Below are 12,445 nucleotides of genomic sequence, written 5' to 3' on the forward strand. Positions count from 1 at the left end.
AATCTTTGCAGCTATTTCAGAGAAACGTCTGCTACTCTAGTTTTACAGTTACACGGCGAGAGACCAGCATAGAGGCAGCCATTTTAGAGGGGATAGATATATTGAGGAGCCAAACCGTGCAAGCGCCTAACATTGGCTCAGCCAATCAACTGCTTTTGTTCTCATCCTCCACATCTACCAAGGTTAAGCCCGCCACCCTCTTTATTTGTGGCCTCCCACACTTGCTAGTTTTTCAATTCTCAGACATTTTGTGGCAGACAAGGAAATAGTCTTGTGTGTTTATCGCCATTGCCAACATCAACCGGAAGAGAACCACCAAGTTGATGATGGTAGAGGAAGCAGACCCTATCAAACAGTAATGCCCTTGTCTGCTGAAGAAGAAATGTTGACAGTGTGTGAAGGGAGTCCATGCCAAGGGGAGAGGATGGGTGCCTCGATGATATGTTCTGATGAGCTAATATATAAAACTATACTACAAGGATACAACTTGGATCTGTTGATGGGACAATATTTAGACCATGGTATAAGAGCTTGCCACTTCGTTGAGCACCTTATGTGATGAGCTGGATACCAATCGGTCCTTTGATCATAGGGTGGATTTTTAGACCCATGTGGCATCCTGTCAAGACCATGGATGCTTGGATTCAATGTTTTGTGGAAGGAACTTGTAACACCCCCATTCTCTGCTTCCTGGGGAATTCTGCATCCAAGCGTCGCCATATTCACCATTGATTCTCCTGATGGTCACACCACATGGATACGGATAAGGGTTTTTGTACGTCTGTGGGCAGTCTTCATTTTTCCTGCACCACTGCATGATAGAGAGGAAGGAAATGCAAATGCTTTTCTTTTGTATTCTCCTACTCCCGAGGAGCTACTGCTACACTCTCTACATCGTCCCCAGCTCACCCACTCCAATGGTTAACTATCTATGAGGCCAAATATGACCTCAAATAGTTCTCTGGGTTGGCACATAATCTCCCCTAGCAAGATGGCAGTCTTGATGCTTCTGTCTACAGATCACATGAGTTCTCCGTCTACAGCATCTGGCAGTTCACTTGACACCGGGACAAGAGCAGATTTCACTGCAAGATCTGATGTAGTCCTGTGGCCACAAACCCTGCTTTGCCGTGACTGCTCTGAGAGCGACCTGCTGATAGTGAAGTTCTTCCCAGGTTCGCCTAGTGGCTGTGGTTGCAGAGCCGAGCTGTAGCCCATAGCAAGAAGCAAGCAGAGGGACCGAGGAGTGCAGGAAACTATAAACTGGCGTGGCAGAACTGAAGACAACCTTGTTGTAAAGGGGTGTGGGTTTCCAGAGTGCCTAAAGCCATAGAAGTCAGGAAGCCAAAGCAACCTGCAACCATAGCGTTTCTGAAGATGGTGAGTGAAGTGCAGCATTCAGATTACTATTAAGCTCTTGCTGGTGACTGTTACCAGATTTCAAAGTGAATAGAAGGTTTTTTTGTCATTGTGGAGGTTGTTCTGCACAATGGAAATGTATCACGCGCACTTTAAAAGCTACAGTGCTCGAGTATAAAGAGAAGCATTTCTTTTCCATTGTTGAACCCTTATATTTTTTTGGTTGCGTGTCTCTGATTAAGAGTTTTCGAAAGTCTCTCTGAATCTAACTTTCACAAGGGTTACTATACTTTACGGCATCAAACGAAGGTCACGTGTGACCAATTAAGGTTTGTTAACCGCAATAGAAAGTCTGTGTAATTCATAGGAAAACAAACGTACAGACAATTGACGCTGAAGATCTACATGAAAGAGTTGTCATGTATACCTACAAGCAAATTTCCTTTGAAGACTGAACCTTGCAACTTTAAGAACGTACATAATTTAACAGTAGAAGTTGTTGTATACATAAAAAAAAACCAGCAATGTCCAAACCAAGAGGTGAACCCTTTCCAGATTAGAGAAACCCTGAAAGCAATCCAACCAAGAAGTTGGTTTCCATAGTGAAAGTAGTACAAAAGAGGGTTGTTGAGAGGTGTACAACAACCCAAGAAGAACCCTGATGAATATACCAGCTATACCGCAGAAGTTATGAACAGTTGTAATCTTTAATCAATTTTCTGAACTGTAACAAAGTTGTCGTGGAAGGCAGCCTTCCAGGATTACCCTTGGTGCAGTTTCATTGACTGACTTAGGGGGGAGGGATCTTTTTCAACTAGAAGCTGAGGGACTGGTACCAGTGATTTTTGTTTAGTGAACTTTTGGTTTATTCTGAACTTTCAGAAAATTGATACAAGACTTCTGTTTGAACATTTGGGAACATTGACTTTGAGCAATCCTGGGGAAGGTATTCACCCAGGACAGGTGAAGGTCATCCAAATTACTGTTTTTTTATTATTAATTATTTTATGTTTGTATACTTGATATGTTCTGTTTAGTGTGAGGGCCAGTTTGTTTCTGTTAGGAGTGATTCCCTTAGTACTTAGAATAGGTAGGGAAGTCCCCGATAGGGTAGGCTTGGAGAGGATTTATTTGCATCTTTTTCTGTTAACAAAATGCTTAATGTTGAGAACCATACAAGCAGTTGTCCGCATCGCAATACTGACCCCTGACAGTAGTCCCCATTGGGGGACCCGCACTCTGGACAATCAGCAGATGCAGGAGGAAGATGAGAAAAGCCTTTTTATGCATCTTTCTCCCGCCTCACGATCACCAATACCCGCCACCACTTCACACCCATAATTGATATTCCTAAGTGGAGGATAGTCTCACATGGTTCTGCAATGTTGTTCCTTCTGCAGAACTCTGGAGTTGAAATTGAAGGGCATGCTGAGTGTAAAGGAATCATGGAAAAACTTTGAGGACATGGAACGTGTCTTCTGGAAACACAAGAGCGACACATCAGGTGTGGGATTTCTCTACTTCTGCCTTGCATTCATTCCTTTCCTGCTTTGCGCCTCTTTCTGTTGTTCTTCATGGCACTATGCGCCTCCTCTCTCTCAGAATATGTGTCAAAGCACTGGAAGGAAGATGCTTTTTTTGGATACCAGTTCCTGAATGGTGCCAATCCAGTGCAGATCTTCAAATGTGTTCAAATCCCACCCAACTTCCCGGTGACGGATGAGATGGTTAAACCCTCGCTGGGAAGTCAAACCAGCCTCCACAAGGAGCTGCAGGTAGGAAAACCTACTCAGTTCAGGGGTATCTCTGCAAGGCTTGAAGCCACCACACCTTCCCTGCAGAGTGAATAATGTATCATTCCAAATCCAACCAATTAGAGGCTGAGATGAGCTTCCAATTTTGTGACGCTAGAGGACAAACTATGTTTTTTGCAGCACTGGCAAACGCATAAATCCCATTTGCTAATGTAGTGATCAGGCCATTCTCCAAGTTAAAGAAGGGCAACCCAGTCTTTGATACCTAGATTAGCTAAGTAGAGGACTCTTACTACGCGACTCGCCACCGTGACCCCTTCTTTACGTGTGTCCTGTTTTTACAGAAAGGAAACATTTATATGGTGGATTATAAAGTTCTGGATGGAATGCCTGCCAACGTGATCCAAGGTCGTCAACAATATATTGCGGCCCCCATGTGCCTGCTCTACAAAACCCCTGAGGATGAAGTGATCCCTCTAGCTATCCAGGTAAGCAGCTAGCCACAAGGATTGGAACTGTGAGACAAGTCTCTTCTCCGGCTTCTGGGGATGGGCGAGCGACTGACAACCGGTACTTACCTGGGCATGATGCTCTACCTACGTGGTCTTCTATAGAGGAAACCTAGCTGGGAAGCTGTAGAGCGCTTTGCATAGGTGACCTCTGATGTCCCACCTTTTGCTGCACTGGTTGTACCTTAGCAAGGGGTCATATGCCTATACACAGGCTATATTTCAGGATTGTATGTAGACTTGACTTGTCCATCTCCTACAATGTACTCTTGGGCACCTAACGGCATGATTTTGAAAGGTATGTTGTTGCATCACCAGAAATAACTCATCAAAAAATATGGGGCGATAAGGGGTAGAGGTTTTGGGAATAGGGACTAGATAATAGGGAAGAGCAATCTTAGGGATCAGAGGGGACCCAAATAATAAACATTTTCAATTAGTTTTTTTTTTTTTTTTGGTCTCAGATATTCGGCAAATGACTCCGACACCTGGCGATCTAAGAGCATAGAACAATTCCTTTTAAAAAAGGTCTTCATATTAAGAAATTATCCTGACGGGCATCCCGAGACTTGCTACAGGTCCATAATTGCTTATCCATACGTAGGCAAACTGTGACCCTCCGCCAGCATAGTCAATGACTGGGTATCAGGGATTCACAGGCGGGGGGGGGGCGTATAGGCTGACCTATCCAAGCACTATGAAATCCAGCCATGTCCTGACGTCCCTACTTCACCCTCACTATCCATGGCTCATCATGTTGTCTTCTGCAGATCAGTCAGACCCCAGGGCCCGACAACCCCATCTTCCTGCCCAGTGACTCTGAATGGGACTGGACTCTTGCCAAGATCTGGGTCCGCAATGCCGACTTCCTGGCGCACGAGGGTCACTCGCACTTCCTTGGCACACATCTCTTCGCCGAAGCGTTCCTGGTCACCACACTGCGGCAGCTGCCAGCCTGCCACCCTGTGTACAAGGTAAGGGGCACCATGTGTCTGGGGGTAGATCTTCAGATCATTGTATACTAGGCTTGTACCTTACTGAGGAAGTATGTGGATTTGGGAGGGTGGGGACTTTAACTGCACATTGAACCCCAGACTAGACAGATCAGATGGAAGTATGAGACCACCCTACAGGGGTGGATGTGGAACTAAGAGGCCCTGGAAATAATTACTGGGGACCAAAAGAGGCCCTGGAAATAATGTTCAAAGTGGCCCCATATGACAAATTTGAGCAAGCCCAATGCTTTTCCTATGAGAGAATTTGGAAATGCCACACAAGTGGCCCAGGGTGCAAAGGCCTACTGGGAAATCTCCAGAGTTCCCTATGGGCCAGTCCACTCCTGCCAGCCCCTGGTGGCTGTTTGAGGGTGGCTAACTGAGAATCGCAGGGCATTCACTTACTTCTCAAGTGTACAAAGGGTTCACACGAGCATTGCTTGTCTCTTTGCTGGGCTAGAAAGGGTGGGTGCTTTTGCTAATGCCACTTACAAAGGAAGGATGCTTTCAGACCATTTTTGATAGAGAAAGGAATGCCCCTGGTACCTAAATGGAGTCTGAGGACAGAAACCCTGACAGATGGACCATTTAGGGAACATATGGCAGATCTCATTCAGGAGTTCTCGATACTAAAGAAAGGCAGCATTGAAGGGGTGGACATTCTGTGGGAAACATTAAAGGTTGTGATGAGGGGAGAAGCAATAGCTAAAACGGGAGGGGATGGATCACTACTGGCGAGCATATCCTAAAGGGAGGCACAGATGACATGGTTGGAAAACTCACCAACAAGTGATACTACTGGCGAGCATATCATAAAGGGAGGCACAGATGACATGGTTGGAAAACTCACCAACAAGTGATACTACTGGAGAAATTGGGGGCCACACTGATGGAGGGAGGAACCGAGTGGTTATATTGTCACTACCTACTGGTTAAACACCAAGGGGGTGGCCTTCCGGCAGAATTTTATAGAGAATACATGGCCAAGATAACCCTCCGGCTGCTATACTCATTCAAGCGAGCCTACGAAACAGGCATACTGCCAAAGTATGAGGGAGTTGATCAAGGTGGCAATACTCAAGCAGGGTAAACGTCTGCAGTACTGTGAATCCTACAGGCTGCTATCTATGGTTATTCAGAACTGCAAGATCCTCACAGCTCTCCTTAAGGAGAGGCTAAAGCGAGTCATTGGGTCCCTGATATACCTTAACCAGACTGGGTACGTCCCGGCCCAGGAACATTACCCGTAATCTGACAAGATTATATTCTGTCGTAGACGGGATGAATTCTCAGAGTGACCTTGTTTTGACTCAGTCCCCTGGTAATGGTTATATGCTACTCTCAAGCGCTTCAAGTCTGGGGAAGAGTTCCTGAGGTGGGTGAAATTGATATACACGGTGCCTAGAGCCAGGGTATGGACTGGGAGACAGGAATGGGATAAATAAAAAGGTACGAAACGGGGATGCCCTCTGTCCCCCATGCTCTTTATTCTGGACTTTAGCTGAGGTTTTGCAATCAGATTTTGGGGAGGCAGGGGTGATGGTGGATGGACCGAGGCATGTAATTTCATTATGTGCAGACAACATGCTGCTGTATGTTTAGAACCCAGACAGTAACCTGACATGCATATTAGAGGTCCATGATAAATTCTCAGGGATGCTATGAATCGAAGCATTCGTGCGTATGCTCTCTGGCAGGACTGGTGAGCAAGGACAAGCTCTATCTGACCTGGGGCTGGAATGGGCCTTGGAAACATTTAGATATCTGGAGCTGAACCTATGCCACAAAGCACAGTCCTCACATGAGCAAAACACTGTGAGAATACTGGAGCGAATAGAGAAATCAATGGGATTCTGGAAGAAGTTGTCACTGTCTGTGATGGGACAGGTAGCACTAATAAAGATGGTGGTGCTTCCCCGCTTGTTATATCACTTTATCAATGTCCCCTTTGATATTCCCAGGGCCTTTTATATGAAGACAGAGGAGGCATACGATAACATTTGCTACAGTGTGCAGAGACTATGCAGAGGGTGGGGTGTAGCTGCCACATTTTGAAGTGTACTGTCCAGTGGAGCAGATGCAGTTTGTGACCAGGTGGCTCTGTGATGCCATGTTGGACACAGCACTATTGGAGAAGGCAGTATCTACTGAAACGGGTGCTGTGGCTGAATGACTAGAGACCGTCATGTATTACAGTTCGCAAGAAAATATTGGCGAGAACTTAGAAGTTATTGGGTCTGTGCGAACCCTATTTCCCCCACCCCCATATACCTCTGGCTGTGGGAGGAGTGAAGGAGATCCTGATACTAGTAGATCTCAGTGGAAAGATAAAATGGTGGGGGGATCTGTTTCAGGAAATCCATGGCTGGAGTTATCGGACCTAATGGAGGTGGGTGAGGTACTGGTCGGACAATTTCTGACCCACATGAGATTAAGGACGCCATGACCAGATGGTACACGTTCCTGAAGAACCTACAGGAGGATGCCACCCTGGGGTTACTTATATGACCTCTCTGAAGGAGATCATGGGGTTTCTAGACTATTTGGGGGAATGATATTGAAATTCAACAAAAAAGAACCTCGGGTGAAATCCAAATGGGAGGTTGACCTGGGCAGAGAACTTTGGGAAATTGATTGGATTAATGCATTGCTGTACACCAAGAGGGTTTCTGGGAAAGCCAGGTGTAAACTTACTCAATAATGTGTGCATCACAGGGATACATGACACCACACTGGATAGCCATGTTTCCTGGTTTGACATCTGCTAGCTGTCCAAGATTAGGAAAAGATGATAGAGCGGATATGATACACATGTTCTGGAGGTGTACGGTGATGCACCAATCTGGTTGATGATAGCAACTCGAATAAAATGAGGGTAATAACTACATTTGAGTGGGCACAGGAGGCATGTCTGTTGGGAGCGTTTCCTCACTCGTGAACGGCTAAGCACATTACTAAGATGATAGCCTTAGGATGTATATTGGCAAAGAGTAGAATTGCCATGGCATGGAAGTCCCCTACATGTCCATTTATAGAATGCTGGTGGAATGATTTGAGGCGCTGTTCTATGGCTGAGTCTGTGGTATGGGATGGGGCAGTTAGTAGAAGGATGTGGGAGGAGAGTGACAATGTGGCAGCCTGAAACATGCTGGCGCAGTTGGTGTTTGCTCCTTCGGAGGATATTGAGGAATTTAGGTCATACTGAGAATGATTCAAATGGGGAAGGGTTGTGCCATAATATGGGGTTGGTAGACATTGTGGGGTGGGGGGAGACTATGGGGTTGGTAGACATTGGGGGGTGGGGGGAGAACTGGCATAATAGACAGGTATGCAGAGCTAGGTACTGAAGGTCCTCCTGATGGGAATGCAATACTATAGTGCGACTAGGGTGGATGTATTGCAAGCTGTTGTGTTAATTGTTTGGTATACACATTGCACGGAATTACTGTAAACGTCAAGAGAAGTAGATGACAATGTATTTCTGATTTTTACTTTGGCTAAAATGTGCAATAACAAGATTTAAACATAAAATATGAATGTGTGCATGCAAGGAGTTGTTTGAATGTTGTCTGAATACATGGATAAGTGTTGCATGTGAGTGTGTGTGTTTGTATGCGTTTTTTGTGTGTGCTGGTCCCCACCCCTAAATGTAGTTGCCTCCTTGTGCTGCTCAATTTAGAGGTGGGGGCTGTTGGAGGCATGGCATTCTTTTTTGCTTTATCCTTCATGCGCAGTAATGGTATTACATGGTTAGACTGGTGTTCACTTTAGCCACTCTAGCCAGGTAAGAACACTTGTTTCCTTTACTCTTGGTAAGTACTCGCGGGTAAAGCAAACATTATAAGTGTTATTACATGGATCGATTGCTATACATTCGAGTCAAGCCACGTAATAACACTTATGTTTGCATTACCCTTGATGCACAGTAAAATGTACTGTGCATCGGGGGTAAAGCAAACATCCGTAAACTATACTGTGTATCAAAGGAAAAGCAAACATGTTATGTGTTGCGTGGCAAGACTGGCCTACATTGAATGTAGGCCAATCTAGTAAGGGCAAATGCCAGGGCTATTGGCCTGGTAGTGTTTTAAAATGTATAGTGTGCACGTCCGAAGGCCTTGCTCACTGGTCAGGGAGCAAGGCCCTGGCTAGTGGGCCGGGAAGTCCTTAGCTGTAGCCATCTAGTGGCTCCAAAAGAACCATATTAGGGGAACATGTACAGTGGACACGGCCGAAGGCGTTTGCCAAAGGCCATGACTATTGGCCAGCAAAAATCTATGGTATAAGAAATTCACTGAAAAAAAACCTTGGTTAAGGTGCAGTTAAGTTGTGCAGATTTAATGTAACAAAACCCTTGAAATTCAGCGCATGTGGGAAGTCATGACCAGCTTAAGTCAGGAAGTCACACGAGGTATCTTGATTTTACCATGCGATTCCCAATTCCAGTCACCCATAAACCCATGCCACCTTAGCCTTCTCCAACAGTGAGCTGCTGCCTGCCTCCTAAAACTGGTGTCTCCGTTATCCGGCCTGAACGACAAGGGAGCTTCCATCTTTAACTGACTCGCCATCCTCTGCTTTTATCCCCAGCTCCTGTTTCCTCATTTCCGGTACACGCTGAACGCCAACATGATGGCACGGATCGACCTCCTTGGAGCTGGGGGTGTGTTTGATCAGGTGAGTCATCTTCTTGTGTCTGCACGCTGGTACAGGGTGCAGGATAACAGATGGTCTCTGGTCAGTCTCTGTTTGGGGCTTGGGGTGGTATAAGTTTCCCCTCTTTTCTTGAGGCCAGGGTGCAGCTTGTTTAGCATTCTCAGGTCATGTTTGTACCTGCATCGCTAACTTTGCCACATCCGCCCTGTATGGGAAACTTATTATTTCACAACCAAGGTCTTTGCAGGCCGTGTCATGCCTACTCCTTATTCGTAGACACTAGATGGTCTCCAGCTTTGCCGTTACTGCTGAAGATATTTGCAAGGCACACAAAACGAGCATATTTCCTGGTACATTGCCCTTCCATCCCGCTCTGACATTTTCAGTTTCTCCTAACCCTGTCTGACCCTATTTTACTTTTATTATTTTGCACTGCGCAAACCAAACCGGCACGGAGGCATACGGGCGCAGAGCGTGACATCTAAAGGAGAATGAACAAGACACACAAACAGTGGTCATAGCATGTGACTATCCAGCCCACCATACAGTGATGGCACGGATTACTTAAAAGCAGAGTTTTTCCAATATTTACTATGAACTAGACCAGAGACTAAACCTAGTTCCATACTGGTCGCTGGCCCGAGGTAAGTCGTCAGTTTTTTCTTTAATTTGTCCAGAGACGTTTCCATTCAGAGCTCTAGCGGCATGGAGTTCTATAATGTGGGTGCTGAGGTATCAAAGGCTCTCTTGTCAGTAAGAGCCAGTTTGGCTCTTGGTACCACCAATAAATTGGAATTGGGTACAAAATATGGGGCTAGGGTCCATCACCCTGAGTCCACAAGTGGTTTAAGGCGCTTAGGATGAATAGTTCTTGTTTCACTACAAACTACTTTTAATTTGTGAATGGAAAATTCAATGAAAATGCATTGTGGTAATTAATACTTTGCTCCGTTCTGTATATGTACTGTTGTATACCTCTGTAAAGCGCGCTTTTGCTTCTTGAAGCTGGGTCCGGGCTCAATAAATACTGTAATATAATAATACTAGCCAAGCGTTAGACTGACCAGCCGGGTCTGATAGCACAGCGAGTAGAGCACTCGCTTTGACATCTGTGCAGAGCCTGCGGACACAGGTTTGAATCCCAGCTGGGCCAAACTCCCCCTTTCATCCTTCCGAGGTCGATCAAATAAATGAGCACCACACACCATGGGTAATAAGCAGCGCTCGAAACCTGAGGGTTCGTAGCGCTATATAAATGCTAAATTAAATTATTATTAAGGTTTTCATTTGCTTAGTAGGGGTGCATGCCAATAGACAGTAGTATCACTAGAGCAGTAACACTCCAGTCTCTTGCTGCTCACCCTGTCCAATCCTCAAAAGAGCATGCTCTTCCTCATGCCCTCAAAATCTCACCTACCCCCTCATGAACTCTAGCACATCACCAGGGTAAAGCTTGACCTGCACAGAGGGCATACTGCTTCCCTGAATATACGCATATGTGTATTCTTATGCTTTTGTTTAAATATAGCGTTTCATGCCAGATTCCTCCCACCTCGTAAGTGCTAGAATAGGTGGTATGCAGGGTCGGTCTTTGCAGGCGGCTGCCTGGGGTGCCAGGCTCTAGGGGGTGTGGGCGCCAGTCTGACTCCAACAACACTATTCTCATCATTTTAGTTACACTTTAACACAGACAAAAATAGCCCATTCTTTTCGTGCTCTGGGTGTAGCACAAGCATAACAATTTATAAACATCAAGTATTTTCTTTCCAAAACGAAGAGTGTAAAATAACCTAAAATAGCTCATATTTAATATAAATGTTGTGCTAACAATGTAAACACTATAGAGGAATGGGCATTCTGAATGTCGTATTACACTGTAATACCACAAGGTAAGGTAGGGGTTGCGGACCGCAGAAGCAACAATGTTTAGAATTCCATCACTTACGTTTCCTCCTCGCCATCCGTGTTGTCACTGAAATAATGCAATCAACTTGAATTATAGTGACTGCCTGCAGACTAAAAGGGTCGTGCAAGTGATACAGCACCCACATGCGACTATATATTTTGTGGGTCGTCCTCGCTTCCCGAGCACTCAGCAAACACCAGCAGCACAGGGAACCCTGGCCTGCGGGCACCTTTGTGACAGATTGCAAAGAGACCTCACAGGGCACACACAGACACAAAGCTGCACCCATCATTGTGTTGAACCCGATCACACATGAACTGGAGAAGCACCAGATCAGACATAGTATTACTCCAAAATACCAACTAAAATATGCTGAATGTGCATTTGGTGCGCATTCAGCATTTTCAAAAATATCAGACTCCCATTAGAGCGACCAAGCGCTGTGGGGGATTAGATGGTGTCCCTTGTTGCCCTTGGTCACTGTAATGGAAGTCGGGGGTTGCGGGCATGTCCCCCCCGCTTCCATTAGATGAAGAGCGGGAGACGAGAACGTTTATTTTTAAAGGTTTTTTAAAAGGACCCTGCGTAAGTGAGAGCTCCGACCCATGTAAGTGGGAGGAACTGATGCTGCAGGTACAGAAATGAGTTTGCAGCACACACAAGTGTGACGCCGAAATTTAAGTAGGGTGGGGAGGTGGGTTGCAGCTGCAGGGCAAAGTGAATTATGTGATCACTGCACCCTACCGTAATGGAAGTCGGCTTTTTGAAAGTGGACATTATGGGCGGCGCAGTGATCACACAGATCGATCAGACACAAATGAGAGGGTGGGGGATAATGAGCGGGGGCACAGGCACCAGTAAGACCTGCCACTGACCCATGCCGCCCCAACCACCCACCTCGAGTGAATCAAGCACAGACCAGGCAAATACCTCGCACCAGCTTCAGTGATACAGCTCTGACACCTGGAATATTAAACGAAACACATCAAACCCCATGACTCCGTCCCCTTATTTTAGACATTTCAGACTCCAGCGATCACCCCTCTTCTGTTCATCATGCTTGGTAAGATGAACAGAGCCATAGAAGGATAGGGCAAAGGCAAACTGTGGTGGCGGCTGCACAGTAAACAAATCCCCGGCAATTACTAATGTAAAATGTTTTATTGGTAGCACTTGCAGCTACATGCATACATTTTTAGGCAATTCAAATCGGATGAGTTTTCATACTTGAATGGCAGGTGTTTGATTGTAAGGGTAGGGGCAGAA

At 45.8% G+C, this 12,445-nt stretch overlaps 1 protein-coding gene across 1 annotated transcript in view; it reads left to right on the forward strand.

Moving 5' to 3' along the window:
- The window catches only part of LOC138567871 (hydroperoxide isomerase ALOXE3-like), an 86,855-nt gene that overhangs the window by 31,240 nt on the left and 43,170 nt on the right, over positions 1-12,445 (forward strand). The window contains exons 5-9 of the mRNA XM_069646367.1: positions 2,760-2,863; positions 2,962-3,134; positions 3,458-3,601; positions 4,393-4,596; positions 9,208-9,294. Of these exons, the coding sequence (XP_069502468.1) occupies positions 2,760-2,863; positions 2,962-3,134; positions 3,458-3,601; positions 4,393-4,596; positions 9,208-9,294 (712 nt within the window). The remainder of the gene's footprint in view (positions 1-2,759; positions 2,864-2,961; positions 3,135-3,457; positions 3,602-4,392; positions 4,597-9,207; positions 9,295-12,445) is intronic.

Source organism: Ambystoma mexicanum, chromosome 1p, assembly GCF_040938575.1.
Source record: "Ambystoma mexicanum isolate Mex_15411 chromosome 1p, UKY_AmexF1_1, whole genome shotgun sequence".
Lineage (NCBI taxonomy): Eukaryota > Metazoa > Chordata > Amphibia > Caudata > Ambystomatidae > Ambystoma > Ambystoma mexicanum.